Consider the following 15,749-nt stretch of genomic DNA (forward strand, 5'->3'; position numbering starts at 1 on the left):
TTACAGTAGTAATGGCACTGTATCCCTTTACAGTAGTAGTACCCAGCCTGTGCCTCATAACAGTTATGCTCACCCCATTCACAGCAGTAACGACCTCTGTGCCCCCTAAATAGTATTAATGCCCTCTATGCCCCATTCATAGTATTAATGCCTTTTGTGCCCCCTTCATAGTAGTAATGCCCATTGTTCCTCCTTCATAGTAATAATGCCCATTGTGCCCCATTCATAATAATAATGCCCATTGCACCCCATTCATAGTAGTAATACCCATTGTGCCCCCTTTATAGCAATAATGTCTATTGTGCCCCCTCCACAGTAGTAAAACCCTCTGTTCCCCCTCTGTGTTAAAAAACAAACAAAAAAAACACAATATAGTAACTACTCACCTTGTCCCGTTCCTGAAGTTTACTTCCCTCTCTCCCCTGCCGATACAGATTGCTCTGCAGCACTGTGTGGGAGGAGCTTAGGCAGATTCCTGGGCTGAAGGCTCCACCCACACGGGTAGGCAGCGGGATCTGTGCCTTTAGGCAGAAAGCAGAAGGCTGGAGGTGAGAAGGAGCGCTGGGAGCTGAGCGGTCAGTGAGTGACAGGACTGCAGCTCCCTGTATTGATGGAAGTGCTCATTGCTTCTGAAACCCCCCTGACAGCGGGCAACGGGGCGGACCGCCCCCCCCTTGGCTCGCCACTGGTCTTGCATGCACTGCTGTTTTGAGGTCTAGCCACAGATTTTCAATGTTGTTCAGATCAGGGGACTGTGAGGGTCATGGTAAAACCTTCAGCTTGCACCTTTTGAGATTGTCTATTGTGATTTTGAGGTGTGTTTAGGATCATTATCCTTTTGTAGACACCATCCTCTTTTCAACTTCAGCTTTTTACAGTTGGTGTTATGTTTGCTTCCAGAATTTGCTGGAATTTCATTGAATCCATTCTTCTCTCTATCCGTGAAATGTTCCCTGTGCCATTGGCTGCAAATCAACCCCAAAGCATGATTGATCCATCCCCATGCCTAATGGTTGGAGATAAACATGAGGAAACTTCGGTCGTTACAAATGTTGGAAAATTTCGGCCGGCAGATAAACCCAAACCTTTTCAGGTAAGTTTCTGATAAATCCAGGAAGATGGTGCCATTTTACTGCACATGTCAGCGGAAAAAAGCACATTGGAGGGAGGAAGAAGAAGGGTGCTGCTCACATGACCCTAAGAGGAAGTGAGGGGAGGGGCTTGCCCTGATTGGCTCATGGACTGTCTCTCAGCCTGGGAGCCAATCAGTGCTGCAGCAGACAGGGAGGTGCCCTAGCCGAGCAAAACGCCATTCTGTACTGGGCTGTAAATAAGGGTGGATGGGTGTAGCAGTGTCTGCCAGAAAAACCATCTTAGGGAGTCAGGGACAGTCAGAAGTCAATCAAGCTTGCATTCTACTGCCAGGGACAGTGAAGGGAAAGGCTAGGATTACAAAGAAGAAGAGTTATGTATGTACAATAGGGACAGGCAGAGAAAGCCAGGGAGTGAGAAGTGAGGAGCTGATGCTGGCTAGGTCTCCTAGTACAACTGCAGCTGCTGCAAACCTCAAAAGCAGCTACCTGCAAGGACATTTCATTCATTTTTTCCCATTTTAACAGAAATACATATTTTTTGGGGTGGCGGTGGGAATAAGCTCATAACTCTACAACTGTACTCCAGACGATAGATGCAGCATTTGAAATCTCAGTGAAAACACCTGAAATACTAGTCTGAACTCCATGTCAGGGCATCTCCACATAGTTAATTTTTTTTTTTTGTTTTGAAAACCAGCATACATGTGTCTTACAATACGCAGGGTAGCGAGTCAAAAGTGAGAAGGTGATATACTGTATTAGGCCTAAATCCATGTTTTTCCATCACCACACAGTTCCAGTTTCTTTTTCTTTTTTTTGGGGGGTTAAAGTTTTCTAAACCAGCATATACATGTTTTCACACAGGGTAGTGGAGGATAACATCTGTGAGTGATAACCTTGCATACTAGGCCGAAATCTGTGTTTTTCATCTCCAGGAACTTCAAGTGTTGGTGTGGTGGTGGGAAAATAATTGCATAGTAGTTTGTCAATTTGCGTTTTACACTGGAGGATTTTTTTTCGGAATCTGAATATTTTACCGAGCAAAAGACAACTGTTAGTGGCGCTGATAGTTCCAAAGTATTTCCAAAGTCATCTGTCAGTAGCAGTGTCTTCAGTGTGTTTGTGTCAAGTCAAGGACATCGTATTGTTCCTTCCTGTCTTTAATTTTCAGAAGGAAGATTTGCAAACCGTTCCATACTTTGTCAAGGTACGGAAGGTTTTCAAACGAAAGACACAGAGCCAGAATGTGGGTAGTAGGAGCACTAGCTATCTGGCCAGAAGTAGTGGTAGTAGTAGGCCGCAGTTGTCCCTGGAAAGGCTCAACATTATCCTTGAAGAAAAGGGGATGATATTGTGGATTGGATGGCTCACTCCTCCTTTCAGTCACAGCAGGATGACATAGAGGTGACTTCGGAGTCTACAACCATGCCCTGTAGTCAGGGGTCACAGTGTTCCTCCTTGTAGCCGCAGAGAAGGCTTTCAGTGAAGTCCTCTCAGTGTTCGCTGCCTCTTCCTAGTGGTCCCACTTTTTTTCCGAAAGAAGCAGCAAGAAAACCCCACCATGCACTACATCAGATAGTCAAGAGAGTCACCCTGTTGATGACTTGTGTTAGAGCAGTCAGAATTTGGACTGCCCTGAGGAGGTTCAGAAGGAGGTTTTAGACCCCAGACACAGCTGTGCTGAGGGTTGTAGTAGTGTCACCCATAGCCTTGGTATTGATGTTAGGGGCAGCGACAGTGGCAGTCGGGGGAAAAGGCAGAGGAAGGGAGGGGGGCCAAAGAACCCACCATGATATCTCACAGTCTGATAAAAGCATGAGGGAGGGTGAAGACTCCGAAGACGATTGAGTGTTGGACTGGGTCGGGGTGCTGAGGAGGAGGCAGCATCAGAGGAGGAGGGTGTTGGCAGCAGCAGTAAAGAGCAGAAGCCTCGTACCTCCCCCAAAAAGCCAGGATAATGTCTGCTTCGGGATCTGGTGATGCACTGAAACTGTGGATGGGTTTGCACCAAAAAGTGCCAAAGATAAGCCGAGCTTATTGGGCAGACTAGATGGGCCAAATATTGGGCAGACTAGATGGGCCAAATGGTTCTTATCTGCCGACACATTCTATGTTTCTATGTTTCTATGAGCTCAGCTGCCTCTTCCTAGCATTGCAAGAGCAAAAAAGACATGGGCACGATTGTGTTGGCCTGGCTCCCACACCAGGCACTTAACAGCCTCCTCTATGGATGCTCGCCCTTCGACAATAGCAGCAGGGCACAGCGTCACTCACACTACTCCTTCTTCCTAACACATAGTTTCAAGTCAAGTATTGCCAAATAATGTTGGAGCTGATTGTCCTTGGTGAGAGTAGCCACACAGGCAAGTACCGTACATCAAGCAACAAACATTCTGCTGGCTGTCACCCTGTTGACTCCAACTGGGCAAGGTGGTCAGTGACAATGGGCGCAACATCCTGACCTACCTCACACCTGGGGGAAAATGAGACATGCTCCTTGCATGGCGCACGTAAGTGCAGATGGCGCACAGCAAGTACACTGGCCTGCGCAAGGTGCTGCCAATGTCTAGGAGACTGTCCTTGCATTTGAGCCCTTCTTATGTGGTAAGGATTGCTCTCTTGGACCTGCAGTGACAGAATGGTCTGCCTCTACAACGCCTAATCCAAGATATTCCAACTTGTTGGAATTCGACATTGCACCTGTTCGAGCATCTGTACATGCAGTGAAAAGCCGTGAATGATTTTGTCATGCAGCAGACTGTCTCAGCAATGTGTTGTTACGAGGTCAGGCAGTGGCAGCTCATCTAAGATGCCTGTCAGTTGCTGAAACTCTTCCAGGGGGCCAAGTTTGTGAACAGGGACAACTGTGGCATGAACAATGTCATTCCCCTCACATTTATCTTAGAACAGACGCTGACGCTCCTGCTGCAGGCGACAGCGGTGGAAGAACAACTAATGTATCGTGCTGTCCGCCACAAGGAGAATCTGCCATGGAGGAGGAGGATGAGGAGCTGCCGCTGCAAGACCAGGAATCAGAGGAGGATGATGACGAAGGCACCTGCCAGGACACCCAATCATTTCAGTGGGATGCCAAGCTGCAAAAAACTGGCTCCTCGGGCAGACTGGCGAGCTATAAGCTTGTTTGCTTACGCAGTGATAGGTGTTGACATGAAGCAGTCTGATGATTACTGTATAGCCATGCTTTCAAACCCTCGCTAACAGGAAATACTGTGTACGCAGCTTGCTGCAGTTTTCAGTGAGCAGACACTTGCTGCCAGTGCGTCTGAAAGGGAGGCCCCTCTTTACTCCCTGCGTAGTCACCCCCCTCCCGCCACCACAAGCAGCAGAAGCCACAGCAGCAGCAGCACGTTCAGTCTTACATGATGGAGCAGTTTTTCCATGGGCTGCAGCAGGCTGAGGCCAGTCAGAAAGTCAAGAGCTTCCTTTCTTCTTTCTTTACCAGCCTCCAGTGTCGTATCTGAGACATTTTTCAGTGCCGCAAGGGGCATGGTGAGACTCAAACCGACCAAGTTGTCCTCCAGCAGTGTCCAAAATATCACTTTTGTCAAAATAAACCAAACCACCCATCCTGCCAATTTTTTTGAAGATTTGGAACATGAAAAATCAGAACACACGTTTGATAACGCCGCCAAACGAGCATTTACCCACAGCGATGTATGTCAGTGTCACTGAGACATAATTTACTGTTGCTATCATTGCATTCAAGAACTTGGGGAGGGGGAGGCAAAAAGAAAAAAAAAATCATAAGAAAATAAATGAAAATAGATAACAAGCTTTGATACAAATTCTGAGTCCCAGGAGACTAGAGGGTATTATATATAAACTTTCAGGGCAATTGGAGCCGCTTTGGTTCTGCCCAAATCGATTCAGGTCCAAACCAACTTTTTGAAAAATTTGGCGAACCTAAACCAAACCGAATATCCACTGGTTCGTTGGAAAGGTGTTCTTTTCATGAAATTCTGGGAAATTCTGGGCTTTTTTCTCTAAACATAACTTTGCTCATTGTGGCATTTTTCTCATTTACCCTCATCGGTCCACAGGACTTGTTTCCAGAATGCATCAGGCTTGTTTAGATGTTCTTTTGCAAACTTCTGACACAGAATTTTGTGGTGAGAACGCAGGAGAGGTTTTCTTCTGATGACTCTTCCATTAAGGCCATATTAGAGTTTGCTAAATCTTCCTGAAGGTATTTTGCAGTCAAGTGGGGGTTCTGATTTGCCTTTCTACCAATCCTACGAGCAGCTGTCACTGACAACTTGAAAAAGCTTTGCTATTTCTTATAGCCTTCTCCTGTTTTGTGGGTCTTCACCATTTTCAGGGTTTTAGGCAGATGCTTAGAAAAACCCATGGCTGCTATTTTTGAGAAAAGGTTAGAGGAGTCTGGGTCTGGGTTTTTTCACTCTAAAATCATACAAAACCAAAGTAATAAACTGATATTGCTTTAAAATCTCAAAAATTGTTTTTCATCTTTAACTTTATTCCTTTTGGAGATCGATTCATCTTCAACTTGCTTAACTGTTCACAGTAACAGTAATTTTGGCCCAAACGTTTGCATTCCACTATATTAGCTTATTCCTTCCTGTAACGTATGGACAATTTTTTATATACACACACTGTATGTAGGTTATAATAGTCTAGCAGCAGGATACATGAAGTATATGCATGCCACTGTATATACACACATATTATACAGGAGTGCTGTATGGAGTGACATACTCTGCATATGCGTGTGCACTGTGACTGCTGAAGTCATGATTAAGATTAGACGTGTCCTTCATTTGTGTCCTCCTCCACTAGATGGGGCTGTATTTGGAAGGCTTGGGAATCTATGTGTACCCTGCCTTACCAGCATCGGTCGTCCTCTTCTTTGGGTACCTCTGTGATTGTCCCACCCTTATGTTCTTATTATTACTTATTGTCTTTTTTTTCTGTTGCATGTCCATGTTCGATTTTTGTGCTAAGATTTTAAACCCTTCCTACCAGTTCTCTTCAACCCTGCCATCCAAGAGCCATAGCGTTTTATATTCTTCTGTTGACAGACCATACGTGAAGTACGGTAAACTGTATTCTGCGGTTCAGTAAAATATCAAATTTATTTAGTTTTCCTGTTGTTTTACTACTTAAAAAACTTTTTATTTTTCTGTTGATGGCGGAGTGTACGTGTTTTTTCTGGGGCAAGCTGCAATTTATATTGGTACATATGACTTCTACTTATTCCACCATGTCAACACCACTTGGAATGTGACAATTTGTAATGTTGCCGACAAGCTAAAATAAAAAATAAAAAAATCAAGTTCCCCCATAATTCTGCATCTATCTACCATAATGAAAAAGTGAAAAGAGAATTTTAGACCTTTTTGCAAATTTATGAAAAAGTGAAAACAAAAATTTCGCCTGGACACAAGTATTGTGACCCTTTGCTATGGCACTTGACATTTAGCTCTGGGGTCTCCCATTTCTCTGGATCACCTGTGAGATGTTCTACACCTTGATTTGAGTCACCTGTGGTAAATTCAGTGGATTGAACATGATCTGGAAAGACACAACCCTGTCTATATAAAATATCTCAGCTGACAATGTATATCAGAGCAAAAACCAACCCATGAGGAGGAAAGAACTGCCTGTAGAGCTCAGAGACAGGATTGTGTAGAGGCACCGATCTGGAGAAGGGGACCAAAACATTTCTGCTGCACTGAAATTTACCAAGAACACAGTGGCCTCCATAATTTCTATATGGAAGAAGTTTGGAACAACCAGGACTCTTCCTAGAGCTGACTGCCCCACCACATTAAGTAATTGGGGGAGAAGGGCCCAATGTTCACTCTGGCTGAGCGCCAAAGATCATGTGTGCAGATGGGAGAATCTTCCAGAAGGTCAATCATCATTGCAGCACTCCAACATTCTGGGCTTTATGGTACAGTGGCCAGAAAGAAGCTTTTCCTTAGTTAAAGACACAGGAAATCCGACTAAAGTATGTAAAAAGGCACCTAAACGACTCTCCGACTGTGAGATACAAGATTGTCTGGTCTGATGAAACCAAGATTGAACCTTGTGGCCTTAATTCTAAGCGTCGTGTCTGGAGGAAACCAATGCCGCTCATCACCTCCCAATACCATCCCTACAGTGAAGCATTGTGGTGGGAACATCATGCTGGGGGGACAGGGAGACTGGTCAGAGTGGAGGAAAAGCTGTACAGAGATATTCTTAATAAAAACCTGATCCAGAGCTCTCGGCCGAAGGTTCACCTTCCAACAAGACAATGGCCCTAATTACACATCCATATTTTTGGATTTCCTTTTCAGTAAATTAGCAAACATTCTGTTCTCACTTTCTCATTATTGGGGATTGAGAGCAGATCGATGGGGGAAAATGATATATTTTTTTTATTTTAGCACAAGGCCGCAACGTAACAAAATGTGAAATAAAGTAAAAGGGTCTGTGTGCACTGTATATTATTTCTTGATTATACAGAATGTGGATTTTGCCAGAAATACGAATTAAATAATTTAGCAGGTAAAACCGGTGTGATTAATTGGAAGATACCGGTGAGAGCGTTAGATTAAATCTCTGTTCCTGTCCCTACAGAGGTCAAGGGTGGCGCCATCATGGTGGAATCATAGAAACTGAATTACCCGAAAGATTAATTAACATCTTTGATCACGTTTTTATTAGTACGTATACAATGTTTTGATAAGGTGATCAAAAACAGCAATCCTGGTGTTGTGATTTCCCCCCCCATAGCATTCACTGTGAGGGGCACTTAGGAGATATTCCACTTAGGAGCATCACTTACTACATGAGGGCACTACAGGAACATTCTTATTGCTTTGCCGGACCAAAAGGATTGTGTGTGATTAGAGGTGTAGCTTCTTGCAAAAATAAGCAACTTGCCACACAGCACTAGGCTTCATCTGATGGCAGACTTTTACAATACCATGCAATACTTCTGTGTCGCAGTGTATTGAACCTGTAACATCATTCTATTGCACATTTTCTTTGAATCTTGTCATCTGACAGCTCATGTGTAGCTCTTATCTCTGATCTCCTGACCTCATAAACACTCATTATAGCTCAATTCTAATCAAACTGACTTACTTACTAAGGGGGCAGTTGCTTGCAGGTGTTATGTGTGCTGTGACACTGGTATTTAAATAAAGGAGATAGTTACATCCAATGATGGTCACCAGGAGAAGGCATTTCCAAAAAGAAACCAGAGATCAAGAAAAGCTCACACTAGAAGAAAACATGTTCAAGAAGAAACCAAAGAACCAACATATCCCTCGTGGACCCCAAGAACTATGAAATCTCACTGGATGACAGCAGATTTTGGAATATGCTGAGCTCACCCACCTGCTGTGTCGGCCAAAGCCTTCACCAGTTGCTTGGTCTCTGCCAGCATTTTCACCTCCACAGCTCTCTTCCCCATCCCCAAGTTCCTAAGAGTTAGTAAGGAGAAGCGGCGGAGGGGGCGCCATCGTACTCCATTAATAGCTAAGGAGAGAAGAAGACAAAGTTAATAACACCTAGATACATTACAATACTCACCTTTTCCCTGGATAAATTGAGGATTATTCCCCCCCCCACAGCTGAAGGTCAGATGTAAAGTGTTCACTTTCTTCTTTTGGGATCTTCCAGTAAACTGGCATTTGATAGAAACATAGAATGTGTCGGCAGATAAGAACCATTTGGCCCATCTAGTCTGCCCAATATACTGAATACTATGGATAGCCCCTGGCCCTATCTTATATGAAGGATGGCCTTATGCCTATCCCATGCATGCTTAAACTCCTCCACTGTATTTGCAGCTACCACTTCTGCAGGAAGGCTATTCCATGCATCCACTACTCTCTCAGTAAAGTAATACTTCCACACAGAATCTTGATGGAACTTGTTCAGACTTCTCTGTATTGCATTAGGGATAGGACAGGGGCAGTATTTGGTTATAGTTAGAGATGAGCGAACCGAAGTTGACGATTTTTGTCGGAGCGAGAGGCCTGAGCTTCCAGTGTCATCTAGTGGTCGTGTCTTGACCAGCAACCCAGCGGTGCTTGAGTGGTTGACTCGGTCTTCTACTTTGTCGCAAGTAACATCAGACACCCCAGCCAAGTGTCGGTGGGTTCTTCTGACATGGTGCTTAGTTGGCATGGTCCGGGAGAAGGCCCTGTGCCCTCACCTGTCCTCAACTTGCCTCTGTTATTTTCTGTCGTCCCAGCTCGAGATGTATTATATGCCATAGGCTTGGCTCCACTTTTCAGTGAGGACGAGCTACTAGAGGACAGTCAACAGCTACTTCCCAGCTTAGATCTGGAGGAGAAATCTGCCACTTCCTCCGGTAGGCGGGCAAGTAGTGATGGTGAAAGTTGCGTGGGAGCTAGTGTTGCGATCGGTGAGGCTCCTGGCCCTGAGACCTTTGAGGGGGACAGCAATAACGTGCAGACAGTGGCGGATGTTGATGTAGCGATCACACTCGCGAGCCAGGTGAAGTAGGGGCTTCATCATAATCAGGAGAAGAGGGTGGCAGTTTGCGCTTGAGGCAGCAGCTGAGCCTGCAAGGTGGTAGCGTGGCTGTGAGCCAGCAGGGTGGCAGCAGTGGGAGGTCGGGAGCAAAACGTGCCTGAGGTAGACCACACCCACTTCGCAGGAGCCTACCTGCCCTGAAAGTAGCGGTGTAGGGGTTCACTAGCAGACAGCACCAGCAGGCAGTTAGCGAGGAGCTTTGGGGGGGGGGGCGGAAGTGCCATACTCGCTGGTCTAGCAGGTTTAGCCACCGGAGGAGGTAAACATGGCCATTTGCCGAATCTGTAGGCAGGTGAAGTGTGGCCAGGGGGCCAGGGGGACACTGTGTGCCATAGATACATTCACTTGCCGCTGAACGTGGCCATATAGCTCTGGGATGCCCTTCTGCGAGAAATATTTCCTTCCTGGGACCTTCCATTGTAGTGTTCCAATGGCCACAAATTTTCGAAAGGCCTCCGAGTCCAAAAGTTTATATGGCAGTAGTTGGCAGGCTATCCAACAAGCCAGCGTTCAACCGTTGGGCAAGAGGGTTATCATCATTTTTTCACGCTCGAACATTTGGGCCACGGAAGCCTGCCTTTTTCCTGACAAACGTGAGGACGTCATGATGGAAGGTGGCGTGGAGGACAATTGTGAGGAAAAGGAGAAGAGGCTCGATGGTGAGAGCCTGGAGTGTGGCTTTGTGGGTTCTGATGGTGTTGCTTTCACTGGGCTCGGTGATGGGAGGCCAGGTGCCTTCTTAAGGAGGTCTTCCCTAGGTGAGTGTTGGGCTTACCGTGACTTATGCGTTGACTGGAAAGGCTGCAGATGGCAACACTATTGTCAGCAGCTGACACATAAAAAAAAAAGCCCACACTGCGGAGCCATGTGCCGGCGTCCTGGGAGCGCCAGATGTGACCGTACATGGTTGATGGCTCGCTCCTGATACATAATCAGTCTGGTTTGTCCCTCCTGTGCACTGTAAGATATGCCTGCTTCTCCTCCCTATCTGCTGGTCCATCTCTCCCTCTGAACTCCCCTCCTCTTCCTCTCTTGTGGGCACCCACGTTACGTCCATGGACACGTCATCATCGACGTCACCTTCCCCACCACTAATGTTAGAGATCTCGGAGTAGGCAGCAACAGCGGGGACCAACCTCCTTGGGCTGATCTGGGTACTGTCGTCAGACTGCTGGGTGGCGGCCGTTGCTACCTCCTCTTCCTGATCTGATGCCAAGAATGGCTGCACATCGGAAATGTCTTGTGATGGATCGGAAAATAAAATATATAAGGCCCCGCTTCAATATGTCATTTTGGGGGGACACTGGGGATCACACCAGTTATTAAAAAAAAGAATCCAGGAAATTATTTCAATGTGTGTAGCATAGGTAACGCAGTGAAAGCGTTATTGACCCGCAACCCTTACACAGTATGGACTGAACTGACTCTGATGTGCACCTGAACTGTTGCACCAGGACTGGCCATTCTTGTTGTGCTTATACATCATGCCAATGTGTAATACCCAAGAGTTGGGGGTATTACTGTTTTACATTTGGATACTGTATTTTATATACCTCTTATTCAATGAGAATGTAATTACATGTAATACACTTTGTTCACCAGCAGATGGGTTATGGTTGTCAATGTTCGGTAACTTACCATTCCAAACCGCCCCCCTCCTGGTTGGAGTGGGCTAGTCCGACTTTCTGTCAGAGCTAGAGAGAGTTAGTCAAGAGGGAATTTTAGGAGGAGAGGGGAAGGGAGAGGACCCTCTCCTACCTGGGAATGAGGAAGCAGCTCCTAGAGCACACACTTCCCAGAACTGAAGTAAAGTCTTGGGACAAGAGACAACAGAGTGACCTTCTATGTCCAGCTTCTGCTGACCCTGCTGTAAGGTGAAGGATTATGGTCAAATACACCCTCATCACCACTATGCCAGTAGCATCTTAGTGCAGCCATCCAATCTGCCACCATACCTCCTCATCTGGTGGTGGTCATCAGTATCTGATCACTGGAGATCTATCTGATCAGCTGTTTTGAGAAGGCAGCAGTGCTCCTGTGAGCGCAGCTGCCTTCTCCAAGCTTGAGCATTGAGGGCGTAACTGCCAATCTGTGTACTCACCTGAGACCATAACTGCCAAGCTGTGTATCCATGCGAGACAGTAACCATCAAGCCAAGTGCTATTGTCTGTAACAGTGAAAGCTGTGTGACCCAAACAGATTAAAGCTCTGTTGCGTTAGCTATGCTGTGTCCTCCTCCATTGCTGCTCCACCCTTGATAGGGTCATGGGCCACATACTGAAAACTTACCTTCTTACATAGTGACACCAGTCGACATTCATGTCAAAAGAGGGACCTGTAGAAGTGGACAGTGTCCTGCAGTGAATTCCTACAGTTTCCTCATAACAGTACCAACCAGAGAGCTAGGCACAATGCCCCTCTAAGAGCAATTGTTGTTCAGATAACGCAGTGCCCCCCCATTGCTAGACGTAGTAACCCCAATATCAGCTACAATGCCCTTAGTATTTGCCAACTCCAGCAGTCTTTATCAGAGAGCCTGTGCAGACAGAATCATTATGTCCTGGGACAGTAGAACTCTCCTATTTAATCTGGGAGGTGCCACACGTGGTCAAGTACTGTGGGGTGAAGGGAGAAGACCGTGTGGTGTGGAGAAATTGTTGGCCATAGCTGCATCACATCAACTACATCACTAGGAGCCTGGATAAATACTGAAGGAGCACCTTCATTCAGCTTATTGTCGGAGGTCCCAGGAGCCCTCACTGATCACCCAACCTTGGGGCAGACAATAGTTTACCACTGATGTAAAGAAGCACCTAATGTTACAGAAGATAATGCCGCCGTTCCACTGCTGTAGATGTAGAGCAGGCAAAATATTGTGTCTAACCTTAAAAGCTGGGATCTTCCTGGTGGAGGCAGAGCCGTGCTGTACACTCTGACCATTCAGATGTCTCCTCTGCTGCTTCCCCTCCTCTTCTCCCAGCTAGAGATAACCTGCAGCTCCATCCCCCTCCTCCCTCTCTAGTGCACACTGTATTACTGTAGGAAACTACTGTAGGTCGTTAACATTTACACAGATTCTCCATGATGTAAATTTTAGAAACAGAATTGGTCTAAATGGTATAACGTGTTCCTCTCACCGTATCCCTTGGTGGCGACTTCAAATACTGGAAGGAATGGTCGTTCGGACACCTCCTCGGGGTAATCCATCAGACCCGCTTTTATCATTTCATAACCGCACAGGACGATCACCGGTTCTGACAATTTCCAGATGGTGAATATTCTGCCATATTGCTTGCTGAGCTGATGGAGGAAACACAAATGTGCGGACAGTAAGAGGTTAATGGTTTTGTAAACTTTTATAAACAAAAATTGCAAAGTCTCACTGAATAACTGACTACACACAGAAACAGCAATACACAAAGACACACCGCACACCTATACTTACATGTACACATTGTGACACTCATACAAACATATACACAGTGACACACAGGCACACAGTGACACACACAGACAGGCACACAGTGACACACACAGACAGGCACACAGTGACACACAGGCACAGGCACACAGTGACACACAGGCACACAGTGACACACAGGCACAGGCACACAGTGGCACACAGGCACACAGTGACACACAGACACAGGCACACAGTGACACACAGACACAGGCACACAGTGACAAACACAGACAGGCACACAGCGACACACACAGACAGGCACACAGCGACACACACAGACAGGCAGACAGCGACACACAGAGACAGGCACACAGCGACACACAGAGACAGGCACACAGCGACACACAGAGACAGGCACACAGCGACACACAGCGACAGGCACACAGCGACACACAGAGACAGGCACACAGCGACACACAGAGACAGGCACACAGCGACACACAGAGACAGGCACACAGCGACACACAGAGACAGGCATACAGCGACACACAGAGACAGGCACACAGCGACACACAGAGACAGGCACACAGCGACACAGACACAGGCACACAGTGACACAGACACAGGCACACAGTGACACAGACACAGGCACACAGTGACACACAGACACAGGCACACAGTGACACAGACACAGGCACACAGTGACACACAGACACAGGCACACAGTGACACAGACACAGGCACACAGCGACACACAGACACAGGCACACAGTGACACACAGACACACATACACAGGCACACAGTGACACACAGGCACACAGTGACATACAGACACGGGCACACAGTGACACACAGACACAGGCACACAGTGACACACAGACACAGGCACACAGTGACACACAGACACAGGCACACAGTGACACACAGACACAGGCACACAGTGACACACAGACACAGGCACACAGTGACACAGACACAGGCACACAGTGACACACAGACACAGGCAGACAGTGACACACAGACACAGGCAGACAGTGACACACAGACACAGGCACACAGTGACACACAGACACAGGCACACAGTGACACACAGACACAGGCACACAGTGACACACAGAGACAGGCACACAGTGACACAGACACAGGCACACAGTGACACACAGACACACAGTGACACACAGACACAGGCACACAGTGACACACAGACACACAGTGACACACAGACACACAGTGACACACAGGCACAGGCACACAGTGACACACAGGCACACAGTGACACACAGTGACACACAGACACAGGCACACAGTGACACACAGACACAGGCACACAGTGACACACAGGCACACAGGGACACACAGACACACAGTGACACAGACACACAGTGACACACAGACACAGGCACACAGTGACACACAGGCACACAGTGACACACAGACACACAGTGACACACAGACACACTGTGACACACAGACACAGGCACACAGTGACACACAGACACACAGTGACACACAGACACACAGGCACAGGCACACAGTGACACACAGGCACACAGTGACACACAGGCACAGGCACACAGTGGCACACAGGCACACAGTGACACACAGACACAGGCACACAGTGACACACAGACACAGGCACACAGTGACATACAGACACAGGCACACAGTGACACAGACACAGGCACACAGTGACACACAGACACAGGCACACAGTGACACACAGACACAGGCACACAGTGACACACAGACACAGGCACACAGTGACACACAGACACACAGTGACACACAGACACACAGTGACACACAGGCACACAGTGACACACAGACACACAGTGACACACAGACACAGGCACACAGTGACACACAGGCACAGGCACACAGTGACACACAGGCACACAGTGACACACAGACACACAGTGACACACAGACACAGGCACACAGTGACACACAGACACAGGCACACAGCGACACACAGACACACAGTGACACACAAGCACAGGCACACAGTGACACACAGGCACAGGCACACAGTGACACACAGGCACAGGCACACAGTGACACACAGACACAGGCACACAGTGACACACAGACACAGGCACACAGTGACACACAGACACAGGCACACAGTGACACACAGACACAGGCACACAGTGACATACAGACACAGGCACACAGTGACACACAGACACAGGCACACAGCGACACACAGACACACAGTGACACACAGGCACAGGCACACAGTGACACACAGGCACACAGTGACACACAGACACAGGCACACAGTGACACACAGACACAGGCACACAGTGACACACAGATACAGGCACACAGTGACACACAGACACAGGCACACAGTGACATACAGACACAGGCACACAGCGACACACACAGACAGGCACACAGTGACACACAGACACACAGTGACACACAGGCACAGGCACACAGTGACACACAGACACACAGTGACACACAGGCACAGGCACACAGTGACGCACAGGCACACAGTGACACACAGACATACAGTGACACACAGACACAGGCACACAGTGACACACAGACACAGGCACACAGCGACACACAGACACACAGTGACACACAGGCACAGGCACACAGTGACACACAGGCACACAGTGACACACAGGCACACAGTGACACACAGGCACAGGCACACAGTGACACACAGACACAGGCACACAGTGACACACAGACACAG

General features: G+C 47.4%; 1 protein-coding gene across 1 annotated transcript in view; it reads right to left on the reverse strand.

Annotated features, from left to right (window-relative positions):
• Positions 1–15,749, reverse strand: part of LOC122939126 (cytochrome P450 2C25-like) — a 98,091-nt gene that overhangs the window by 26,821 nt on the left and 55,521 nt on the right. The window contains exons 3-4 of the mRNA XM_044295119.1: positions 12,770–12,932; positions 8,466–8,606 (exon numbers count right to left, since the gene is read on the reverse strand). Coding sequence (XP_044151054.1) covers positions 8,466–8,606; positions 12,770–12,932 — 304 coding nt within the window. The remainder of the gene's footprint in view (positions 1–8,465; positions 8,607–12,769; positions 12,933–15,749) is intronic.

This window comes from Bufo gargarizans, chromosome 5 (genome assembly GCF_014858855.1).
Source record: "Bufo gargarizans isolate SCDJY-AF-19 chromosome 5, ASM1485885v1, whole genome shotgun sequence".
In the NCBI taxonomy this organism is placed as follows: Eukaryota; Metazoa; Chordata; class Amphibia; order Anura; family Bufonidae; genus Bufo; species Bufo gargarizans.